This window comes from Bombus impatiens, unplaced genomic scaffold (genome assembly GCF_000188095.3).
Source record: "Bombus impatiens unplaced genomic scaffold, BIMP_2.2 scf_0263, whole genome shotgun sequence".
NCBI lineage: Eukaryota > Metazoa > Arthropoda > Insecta > Hymenoptera > Apidae > Bombus > Bombus impatiens.
The window spans coordinates 441,278-453,619 of record NT_176682.1 but is presented as its reverse complement, the minus strand read 5'-3'; the positions used below and the strand labels follow the sequence as shown (position 1 = coordinate 453,619).

Here is a 12,342-nt window from a genome sequence, read left to right as displayed (position 1 = left end):
GGAGGCGTGCATGTGTGTATATATACTATCAAACACGTGTACATTGCGTATACATACTAATACATAAAGTAAAAGTTTAGCGTCGCAGCGTACATACTCAGCAAACAGAAAAACCTGTAGCGAACGAGGCCACTATACATATATACATAAATATACATATACATATATATTATAAATATATACATAAATTATAAATATATACATACGAGTAACGATTAATTGTAACGTTGTAAAGCTGTGAGTAAACAAAAAAAAAAATTACAAAAAACAAAAGAATTACAAGTGTAATGATGGCATCAGAGTTACTAAACCGAGATAGGAAATACCGGAAAGATAAAGGGGATTTATTTTTTTGCCAAGAGAATTTGCCTCTGCCGGTATGCGATGTGGTATGGATTAAGAAAAAGAAAGAAATGCAATAAAAAAAGAGAGTATTTTGCGAATTGAACAGAGAGCGATGCAAGTACTTTGTTGCATGTTTCGTGCGTTATATATATATAATATCGACGTCAAAATAGTCAATCTTGTTCCGTTTGCAAAGGAGCTGCGGATCACCTTTGAATGCGTGTGTGCGTACGTACGCTTCGTGAATTGTGATATGTGTGCCGCACACACGCATATATGTATACACAGATGAATATACAAGAGATATTCAATAAAACGCAGATATTGTGAAGAAAAAATTCTAGTGTTATTCTTCCATTAATATACGTACATTTATATTTTCGTCTTTTATTGTACATTATTATTATCTCGTATTGTACATTATTATTATCTTGTATTGTACATTATTCACTTAAAAGAAAAATCAATCAACTTAAAACATATTTATTATTATGAATGTGATAATATCCTACTGCTTTTAAAATATTCTTGAAGTTATTGTTGTATGAAACATATCGTATAATCTAAACTATTCCTCAAGTTATCTTTAAGCCTAATCTTATGATAATCTTAAATGTCACGTTCATTAAAATCAACATGATCTTTAAACCAATTTATTATAATTACAGTAAAAATCCATTTATACGATACGGTACAAGACGTATCGGATAGCAATCAGTCGAATACTAGAAATCCACTAATTCCTCCTTCGAGTTCGACTAAACAGACTTTCGACAACTGGGATTTTATTGTAAATCAATTTTACGTCGTGTCTTTCTACTACAAATGGCTGTAGTAAGATTCGTGTTGAACCATGTCTTTCTTAACGTCTTGAACACTAGCACAGCCTGCAAATTGATTTCCAAATATTTATAAAATTGTCCATGATAGTATTGAAATTTCATGAAAGTGGCTTTAATCGTACCTGTCAACGCAAATGTAACATCAATTTCTTTCCTGAAGACTTCAAGAACTGCCCTTGCACCTTCCTCACCACCGTAAGACAGACCCCACAGCATAGGCCGGGCAACAAAAACCTAGAAATCATGCAAAAATAAGAATTGAGCAATTATAGGATTTACATGACTTATATTGCAATTTGATATATAGTTACCATTTTAGCACCCAGAGCAAGTGCCTTGAAAACATCAATTCCCTGCCTCACACCTCCATCCATATAGATCTCTATTCTGCCGTTTACAGCTTCCGCTATTTCTGACAATGCCTCAATCTACAAATCATACATTATTTTTATTATTTCAGTATTATTATTAACTATTGTTATCTTTAAACATTTTATTTTATACTTCAAGATTTTATTTATAGTTCTACAATATTATAATACAACGTCAAAAGATATACTTTATAAAAAAATAAATAACAAACCGTTGCTGGAAGAGTGTCAACTTGTCGGGCGCCGTGATTTGAAACGATGATTCCTGATACTCCACTTTCGATGGCTAACAGTGCATCTTGTGGGGTAAGAACTCCCTTTAAAACGATCGGCAGCTTTGTAATACTACGGGGAATAAATTGAATTAGTACGTCTCCTAATTTTTACAATTGCAAATCATCAAACTTTCTAACAACCTTTTCAGCCATTTGATGTCTTCCCAGGTCAAGGAAGCATCAAACAAGTTCATAACGTATTCGCTTAAACCAGAGCCACTCTTGGCATTGTTTATTTTACTGGATAACTCTCCCTCAAAATTTCCTAATCTGAAAATATATTTTCATATTTTATTGTACAATTATATTTTATATATGTTAAAATCTTATTATGGTATGGTATAATAAATACCTCAGATGAGTTGGAAGAGAAAATTTGTTCCTAATGTCAGCACGTCTATCACCGAACAGCGGTGCGTCGACAGTAAGGACGAGAGCTTTAAAACCAGCGCGCTCTGCTCGTGAAACTAAATTTAGAGTAACATTACGGTCGTTGTATATATACAGTTGGAACCACTTTATTGCCTTTGGCGCAGCTTCTGCGACTTCCTCAATACTACTTGTTGATATCGTTGAGAGTATGTAGATCGTACCTGCTTCCTGGGCAGCTAGAAATAAACATTTAAACTTTAAACTTTTAAATTACATATAAATTAAATTTCGTACAATTTTATTAGAATGAAAATATTCTATCTAGCGTGTTTCGTATTGAAATTTTTGCGCTTTTCACTAAGATTAAATTATGCTTATGAGAGTGTTACAATTTTAATATTAAACAAGTGACGTTAATACATTGGCGTCACAGTGGTCATCGGTGACTTATATTACAAAAATCTTTTAAATGATTAAGATAAGATAAATTTTATAGACTAAAATGTTCTTTTTCAATTTGAATGAATTATCAGAGAAAAAGTTCGTAAACACGATATAATTAGATAAAATGAAATGTTATATATTTCAGTGCATTTCGAAAATTCGCGTGACAGTCAACATGTTAGAGATATAAATGAGCGATCTACTACAGGATGTATGTTTTCAAATATATCGAATGCATTCGGTCATCGAGAACTGCTTCGATCCTGAAGGATCGATCCTCAGTCGACGCGTGGCAACCGTGTCTACTCCATGTGTTTTATCACAAAAATTTATCCAACACTAATGTCTCACATCGAAGATAGCAACTGATAAGCTGTAAGCAAATGCATATACATGAGGTTAGTTTCGTGTAGATAGTTCACAAAGCCAGTGGCTGGCAGCGGGATTTCATAAGTGTCATCACGCGACATGAGTGTATCACGATGATGAGAAGAAATGTTGTGAGCCTGATAAAGTTCTTCCTTCTGGCGGTTCTCACCGTGTTCCTAACCGTCGTCATATTCCGCTATGTACGAACATCACCTAACCATGAAATCGTGACACCAGTTACCGTATTGGTGGGCATTGAAGGTGACAGTCAGAAAAATTTCGTCGATTCTAGGCAGAATCTCAACCATTTTTATCAGGTATGGGTTAAAGACCTACTCATTATTGACAAGGCTGATGCAAGTAAAACAGGTTTAGCAATAGCTTAGCCTTCTGCATTCCACGCAGTAGCGTACATCACTTTCGTGAACCCTGATGTAAATTATATTATTTTATATTAATGTTAGAACTACCAATGATTAAAGTATAAGGTTTGTGTATCAAAGAAATCAATTTGAAAGATATATAATGCAAGGAAACAAACAAATATCACAGGAAATATACAGTTGTAAATTCACAAAATTTTGTATGAAGAAGGCTATTTTGATTAGTCTGGTAGTTCTAGTCTAAAGATGGAATTTAATTCCACGATATAATGTTTGAATAAAATTTTTAACAGGACTTGGATGAAAAGATAGACTGGCATGATTATAAGACAATTGAAGAAGACAGGAAAAGAACCGGTATAGGTGAACATGGAAAGCCAGCATTTCTATCACCATCTCTCGATGCATTGAAGGAAAAGTTGTATCAGGTAAATGGTTTTAATGCTGCGCTCAGCGATGAGATCTCAATGAATCGCTCAGTACCTGACATTAGGCATCCAGACTGTAAGAAAAAGAAATATTTAAGAAATCTTGATTCAGTTTCTGTGATAGTTTCCTTCCATAATGAACATTTTAGCACTCTAATGCGAACTTGTTGGAGTGTGATTAATCGTTCACCAGCGTTTCTCCTCAAGGAAATAATATTGGTAGATGATGCTAGTACCAAGGTAGAATTGAAAAAGCCTTTAGAGGATTATATAACCGAACACTTGACAAAAGTGAAAATTGTAAGACTAGAGGAGCGTTCTGGTTTAATTAAAGGTCGTTTAGCCGGAGCAAAGATTGCAAAAGCAAAAGTACTTGTATTTTTGGATTCTCATAGTGAAGCAAATGTCAATTGGTTACCACCATTGCTGGAACCCATTGCACAGGATTACAAAACTTGTGTGTGTCCTTTTATTGATGTGATAGCTTATGAGACGTTCGAATACAGAGCTCAAGATGAGGGTGCAAGAGGAGCTTTTGACTGGGAATTGTATTACAAACGGTTGCCATTGCTACCTGAAGATCTTCAAAACCCAACAGAGCCATTTAAAAGTCCAGTAATGGCAGGTGGTCTGTTTGCCATTAGTGCAAAATTCTTTTGGGAACTAGGTGGATATGATCCAGAATTAGATATATGGGGAGGTGAACAGTATGAGCTATCGTTTAAGATATGGCAATGTGGAGGTCAAATGTACGATGCCCCTTGTTCAAGAGTAGGTCATATTTATAGAAAGTTCCCACCTTTCCCTAATCCAGGAAAGGGAGACTTTTTGGGAAAGAATTATAAGAGAGTAGCAGAAGTATGGATGGATGAATATGCAGAATATATCTATACAAGACGTCCGCATTTGAGGTCGTTGAATCCTGGAAACTTAAAAGAGCAAAGAGATTTGAGAGCTAGATTACATTGTAAACCATTCAAATGGTTTATGGAAAACATAGCTTTCGATCTTGTCGATGTGTACCCTCCTGTCGAGCCTGACGACTTTGCATCTGGAGAAATTCGTAACATGGGTGTGCCAGAACTGTGCCTAGACTCAAAAAAGCGAAAAAAGGACGAACTTGTTGTAGTTGATACCTGCATAAAGGATAATCCCAAAATTATAGGAGAACAAGAATTCAAACTAACTTGGCATAAAGACATTAGGCCAAAGGATCGTACAGAATGTTTGGATGTTTCTAGAGGAGGTGCAAAGGCTCCAGTCACTTTGTATCCTTGCCATGGAGGCCAAGGAAATCAATTATGGCGTTACAACGTTGAAAAACAATGGCTGATGCACGGTTATACGTCGAGGTGCTTGGACACAGATCCAGCAAGCAAAAAAGTCTTTGCAGCGAAATGTGATTCGTCTTCTGCTACACAAAAGTGGAGAATCGAGAAAGTAAATATGAAAGCTATTAATAACTGGGATAACGTGGGACCCAAACGACATTAATTCCTCTGCCTTTTATTGCCGTAACTTTCTTAGTCTCTAAACGTCTGATGTTTAATTATATGTATATGTATATAAACTTATGTTCCATTTTTATTAACTAGTCATCTAAAATCGTAATATTTGAGTTCAGTTTGTATCCATCAAAATACGAATTTTGAGATTTGCGAGCTTTATTTATATAATACAACACGATGATAATATTACTCTTTTTTTTAAAGCAGTCCTTACAGTATTTCCATGGTAACGCATTTCTTGACGCATTTCTATCACTGTAAATATTGTACGAATCCTCTGTTGTGCCTTAAACGTATAGCTGCATTTAGAATATATACGAATATATCTCATAATTATAATGATTACTTTATAAAGTAACTTCGCTTCAAAGCTCAATTTTTATCTATTATGGATTATTTTTTATTAATACAGTATATATTTAAGGGTTACAAACGGACTGATCGACAGAAAAAATTTCTTTATTGCCAAATTTCTCAAGGAGCTAATTAAGTTCTTTCGACTGAAATAGAATATACTATTATAATGTACGACCGAACCGGCAGACGAATAAATTGTTTCCTGTACAATTATAAAATAAAAAATTCTACAATCGAAACACGGCTAAGCAATAATAAGTGACTTTTTTAAACAAGTGACAATGCCTGCAAACATATCATCTTATTGCATATATAATGAATTACCGAGCATTTAACTTTTTATACAGTCTAATGCGATTTTTTATATATATTTGTACCTAAATAATGAAAAGACAACAATTTAATTTCTGTACAGACTCGAATAAATTAAAACAAACAAAAAAATTATCTATTTTATAGGAAATCATGTACTTGTTTATTCAATTTTACCGTGCTCTACGTTGTAACATTTTACAAACATGAAAAGTTCGAATGTGATCGTCGCTGACTAACCGAACACAACACGCGTTTGTGATTGCAACTATTTTTGTAAAATATTTGCATAAGTTAATAAACATTTTTACTAAATCTATATATGTTATATAATGAATGTGTTTAGTATTTAGAGATTAAATATACGTATCCATATAAGATACTGAGATTATTTAAAAAACAAGAAAAATAGGGAAACTCATAGTGGGACATTATCATAATTAATATTAAAATGTAATATTTACCTCTTGCATTTGCACATTCACCCTCAGGATGCGCCATACGTTGCATAGCTGCTGGTGCGACTCCCAATGGCATCGAGATTTGTTCACCTAAAATCCTGGTGCTTAAGTCCCTCTTGGCAACATTTCTTAGAAATCTTGGTCTTATCCTGTATCTGTAAAATGTTACATTTTTTTTTTAATTAAAAAGATTAGAGAATAGATTAGATCTACGAGATCAACTCGCATTTTTTTGGTTGAGCAATTGGTAGTTTAGATTAATTTTATAGTGAATTTAGAAATTTTCATTGTTTAATTCATTGTTTAATTTCATTGTTCAATTAGTTCTATTAGATGTTTCATAAAATAAAAGATCTTTAAATTTTTACAGAAAGTGTCCAAATTATACGAACAATATCAAGACTGAAAAGAGTAGAATGACGAAAGAGTTTCGATTTTATAATCATTCCTTTTCATACAGTCTTAATAGTAATATAAGTTAACTGCTCCGCATTTAAATTCACTTTTAACGATAAACTATTATTTTTTAAATACCTTTTGAAAGCATCCTTATTTAGCTGTAAACTGAACTGCTCGCCCGCCCCAGAATTGTAATAATCTCTGACAGAAGGTGTTAAATGCGTGCTAGCATATTTCTCGAAGTCCTCAATACAGATCATTTTTTGAGCCATGGTGTCTTCTGAAACCGGATGCGAAATTAATTTTGCATTTAACAAGTCCTGTATGTTCGATATAATTTACAATATACAATGATTCCCGGAAATATTTAAACTCTTGCCACTTTTGTGTATATATTGTATATATGTGTGTTGTAAATTAAATAAGACATTTAATTAGACATTAATAAGACATTTTGGCATTTCATTAATACTGTACCTTGGAAAATTATGAAACTAATTTAAAAATATCTATAGAAGTTACAGGTTATTCATTGCAAACATATATTCAGTAAAAAATTAGTACATATTATAAATCGTTATAAGGTAAAAGGTGGTCTCACTAGATTATTAATGATTTTATTATCGCGATGATGGCGATTATTAATGAATTATTAATATAATGAATAATTGATATAATTAATATAATGAATAATTTAAGTACTTTGGTGATCTCTGCGAAATACATATTTGCACTAAATACTTCGTGGCTTCTGTATGTACATTTCTCAATTTGTTTCAAATTTTAATAATACAGTTATGATAGTTGAATCTCATTACAGTATTCAAACAATTTCAAAATATTTCGAAACACGTATAATATATTCATTTCGCATGTAATATATTCACAGGAAATTTCTATAAATGCTCACGAATATTTTCGTGAGCTACTGTAATTCACCGTATACACGTATAGAGTACGAATTTTCATGCGTGTACAGGAAATTTTAAGGTGCGAAAATGCGCTATTATACAAAAATATATGATACTTAGTTAAATAGCCGTTATAATTTTTAATTAATTAATCTTCAATCAATTCATTCATTTTAATTAATTTTCAATTTTAAGTAAAACAAATTTCTATTTTATTTCTATTTATCTATATGGCGTCCATAAAAATATAAATTTGCAGAAAAATCCGCACTCTGCACATATAATTTACAAGACTTCAAACAAATTACCGTTTTGTACGTTGAAAGTACGGATTTCTAACGAATTATTAACGTGACACTCGCGCGAATCCAGAGATACGAAGAAACTGCCCGAGTCGGAAGAGCGCCGCGCAATTTATGCACGATAGATCAATTTCTATTTTGCAGCGGATCACTCAGTGAATCGGTTGATTTCCCAGCAAGGAAAACATATGATTAAATGACTTCCATAGTCTCCACGATAACTCCTATTGCCAAGATAACCTCGGGAGAGGTAGCGTGTCCAGTAGTATTACAGATAAAATTATTTGCTTTATCCAGAAACCGTTTATCTTTGCAGAGTTAGTGAAAGACGCGTGTGTTGTCCTGAAAGGCGGAAGATGAATCGTTCGCTGTATTTTGAAATCAACACTGGGATGTAATTAACAATTATTGATATAATTAATGAACATAACGATACCCGTTATATGTAATGTGTCCCTCGCTTCGACTTAAATTCTGTTCTATCTCTATTCCAATTCACTTTTATGATCATCGAGCGTTAATTATTTATTGTTGTTGCTATCCCTGCGAATAGTTATCCAAGAAAATTTTATTTTAGTTATATGGCGAAACATGTATACGCGCTATCGACTATAAATATTAGCACATATATATACACTACATATATAGACTCGTTATATCTATTGGACAAATCTAACAAATTTTATTTTATCTCATATATTATGCCATAAGGCACAAATCACGCGGATGAAATAGTAGACTTATTGCGAAGTAATTAAAAATGAGAGCTACGACAAACATTCGATTGATACCAAATACACATGCTACAAATATCTTAAAATTTCTGACTAATAGTGTATATCATAGAGGATTGCAGACTTAGCGTTTCGTTAATATGTTACAAGAAATTACGATTGACAAACCAATATAGCGTAGTTTCTTTATAGATCTCGAAAACTTATTTAACACGAGAGATTAACGATAAATCGGTCGATATCAATATCGATCATTCATCGTCGAATTTTATCATGTGTGTATGTATCATATGTATGGTATGTACAAGAGATTTTAGATTAGATTTTCATTATCACGCGATTAAACGAAATTTTGTTGTGCTAATGAATGAGGCGTCACATTGTTAAATGATCGAAACCGAATGGGATATATCTGTGATTCATTACTTGATACGACCGATAGTATATAATAATTACGTACTTATCAGTCAATCCCATGGTTATCTAACTTACACAACTTGAAACTTTGAAGTCTGTTGAAAGGACAAAATTTCAAGGACAACGGGTAAAAATGTTCCATGTCGATAAAAACACTTATGCAACACTTGCCAAATAGTTTTTCAGTTACGAATATCTTTAACAAATACATATCTTACACGAGCAAAAGTAATCGTAATCCACGTCTATCGGTATTTATGCAAGACAACATTTTTTCTTGTTTTGCAACATAGTGGCAAAAAACATTGATAGTCGAAATTGAGACAAGTGAACTTCAAACTTTGTCGATTGCAACGAAACAAAGGGGATGCAAAAAACAACAGACGAGTCAATTAAATTCTCCTCTTTAAACGGTATTTCGTCGCTAGATTACGAGTGTTTATGTAGATTCATACTCTTATGGAATTTTTGGCCCGAGATTTCTTTCACTCGATACTCCGGTCAGCAATGATCGAAGAGTACTTGCAGAAGACACCGTGAGTGGTAAAACTGAAGAATTTGCTTTTTCTTATTGAAAAATGTTCTAACATACCATACCATAGTATAGTATTTAAGCGCAATTAACCTCTCTAAATAGTTATCAATAATGCTAGAAGATGGTGTCAGTGGCACGTCCAACGTCGCCTCTGTAGTGTAAAGAGAAATATAAGTGTCAGCTAATAATAATAATTGTTTCTTGGCTTTTGTCTATGCCATCTATTAAAATAAATGGAACATTGAGTTTTCTTTAAAACTAAGAAGTGGCACGTACAGAGTTTCCTATATATACACTTTCCTTTTTCATGAATTTGGGATACATTTTTATTTTTCTGAATTACTAACTTTGCACTATGAAATTTTCTGTAAGTATACACAGAGCTGACATCTATTTATTATACATATTGTATTAGAAGTAATACGCAAAAGATTCTTAGAAGCGCTAAAGATTTTGACGTCAAGTATCAACTATGTATTAAGATAAATTTGTTTTTAAATTTTTTCGGTCACAGTGAAACAGAGAGGATGGAGATGGAAATGAAGAAGGTCGATTAAGCTGGTGTTATTCCTCTTTTTCAACCATACTTTATTACATTCTGTTAGAAATAATACACAGAAGATTCTCAGGGGCGGCGAAGCTTTTCACGCCGATCACGCACGAGGTGAGTTTGTCGTTCGATCGAGAAATCGAGGGCCCCGTGGATCGTGTGGCGAACCGTCGTCTGCGACCCCCCGAATGAAAACGATCGATCATACACTGTTAAATCGAGAATATATATATATATAATATAATATATATATAATCTTAATTAATATTTGTATTAATGAGAGTCTGCAAGAGACCATAAATATGATTATATATATATATATATATATATATATAGAGAGAGAGAGAGAAGGGCACGCCGATTTTTTTTTCCTTTGTCTCTCTTTCTCTTTCGTATTTTCTTAGGATCGCAGACTCGGTTGGCTCGATTTGCGATTAACGTTCGAGTAAGTAAAATGCTTACGTAAATGCGCCTATTTGAAAAAACGAATAATGTCACAAAACGACGTGAGCGTTTATCTTCGGTTTTTAGCCACTCTTATAGAGTGTGTTTTTCACTCGGTTACGTTTTCTTTCTCATCGTGCTTTTCATTGTATATCTCTCTTTCGTTTTGTTTCGATTTGTCCATCGATCGATCCAAAAATCACATATACGCGACAAATTAAGAATATCATACTTTATTGTTTCTTTTTACCACTTTTTGGTATTACTTTCGTTTGAACGTCAATATATGTATTTGGTGTTCGATTACGAAGCAAGTGTTAGTTTCATTTCGAGTTCCTTCATGGATGCCTAAAGGTAGACATCCGTCGATTATTCAGATAAGAAATCTTGTGATACGGTATTCTCGTGATAAGCTTCATTCAATAAATATTTTTTCCCTCTCCAATGAATATGTAGGTGAAGAAATTTCTCAATTTTATCCCAAGGTCTCGGATATCTCGCGAAGTTGTCTTGGGAATTTTTCCCGAGTAATTCTCCTCTACCGAAGGATTTTCTCTTGGAAAAACACCCGAGAGAGGTTCGTCAAATTTCGATCGTCCTGGACCACGATGATCCCTTACGAAGATATTAAAACCATATATTCAATCTTTTCTTTGAAAAGACCTAACAATATCGTACACACGAGGAGTGCGATCTTCGTTAATAAGATCTGATGAACGAAAAGATCGAGGAACGTAGAATTAATAACCCGACGATCCTCTACAAGAGGAAACGTTCAATGTCGGCAGATTTTTCGACTCCAGAAAATTCTTGGTAACCGAGGGAACGATGATCCAACAAGAATCCGTGATCGTTTCACGCTCGGAACGAATGAAAAGGGAAAAGACTCAAGGTCGACGAGGCACAATCTATTGAAGCACCATAGGTTCAGGGGCACGGGCGCGCGCACACACACACACACACACACGCACACGCACACACCGCACGGTGGTTTATCTCGACTCGATACGAATATAATTAATAACGCGCGAAAGTGGAAACGATATCGGTCGTTATCCACATTTCCGTGCCTCGATTGAGAAAAAACGCGGCTCAACGAATGACGTAGGCAATTGCAAGCGAAAATTACGTTACTTAGCGAGTGAAGAAAGAAGATATATATTTGATACAAAGAAACGAGGAATATTCTTAACGATAGCGTAGTGTCTTCAGAAAACTTCATTTTCCACTGAGAAAAAGTTTTGGTCGATGCAAGTCCACGAGACGATTTTATCGTTTCAGAGTAAATAATAATTTATTATTACCCTTTCCTTTATGACAATCTATTCATGATCTGACACGACCAATGTTCTTCTTTCCTTTTTTTTTCTTTTCTCTTTTCTTTTATTTTATATTTCCTTTCCTACACCGCATAGAATTCTCGTATTAGTAAGTTCTATTAGTTAATGCCTGCACAACGCAGCTCTTTGAAATAAATACAGAAACAGATAACGAAAACGGCTTCGAGGAATGCGAGCAATGTTCTATATTCGTCCTGCGAATATCACTGAGTTGTCCTTTATTCACTGGCTGTGTCACAAGGA

General features: G+C 33.8%; 2 protein-coding genes across 2 annotated transcripts; one reads left to right on the top strand and one right to left on the bottom strand.

Annotated features, from left to right (window-relative positions):
• Positions 1-669: 669 nt before the first annotated feature.
• On the bottom strand, positions 670-8,262 carry LOC100744728 (hydroxyacid oxidase 1). The gene is made up of 9 exons (XM_003488741.4): positions 8,086-8,262; positions 7,002-7,146; positions 6,471-6,622; positions 2,186-2,441; positions 1,975-2,103; positions 1,771-1,903; positions 1,499-1,615; positions 1,310-1,421; positions 670-1,232 (listed from the first exon to the last, which is right to left on the bottom strand). The coding sequence occupies exons 2-9, from the start codon at positions 7,136-7,138 to the stop codon at positions 1,165-1,167; spliced, it is 1,104 nt and encodes a 367-aa protein (XP_003488789.1). The 5' UTR covers positions 7,139-7,146; positions 8,086-8,262; the 3' UTR covers positions 670-1,164.
• LOC100744848 (N-acetylgalactosaminyltransferase 6-like) lies at positions 2,699-6,325 on the top strand. Its single transcript, XM_003488742.4, has 2 exons — positions 2,699-3,335; positions 3,695-6,325. Exons 1-2 carry the CDS (start codon positions 3,132-3,134, stop codon positions 5,321-5,323), a joined length of 1,833 nt encoding a protein of 610 aa, XP_003488790.1. The 5' UTR covers positions 2,699-3,131; the 3' UTR covers positions 5,324-6,325.
• Positions 8,263-12,342: the final 4,080 nt, after the last annotated feature.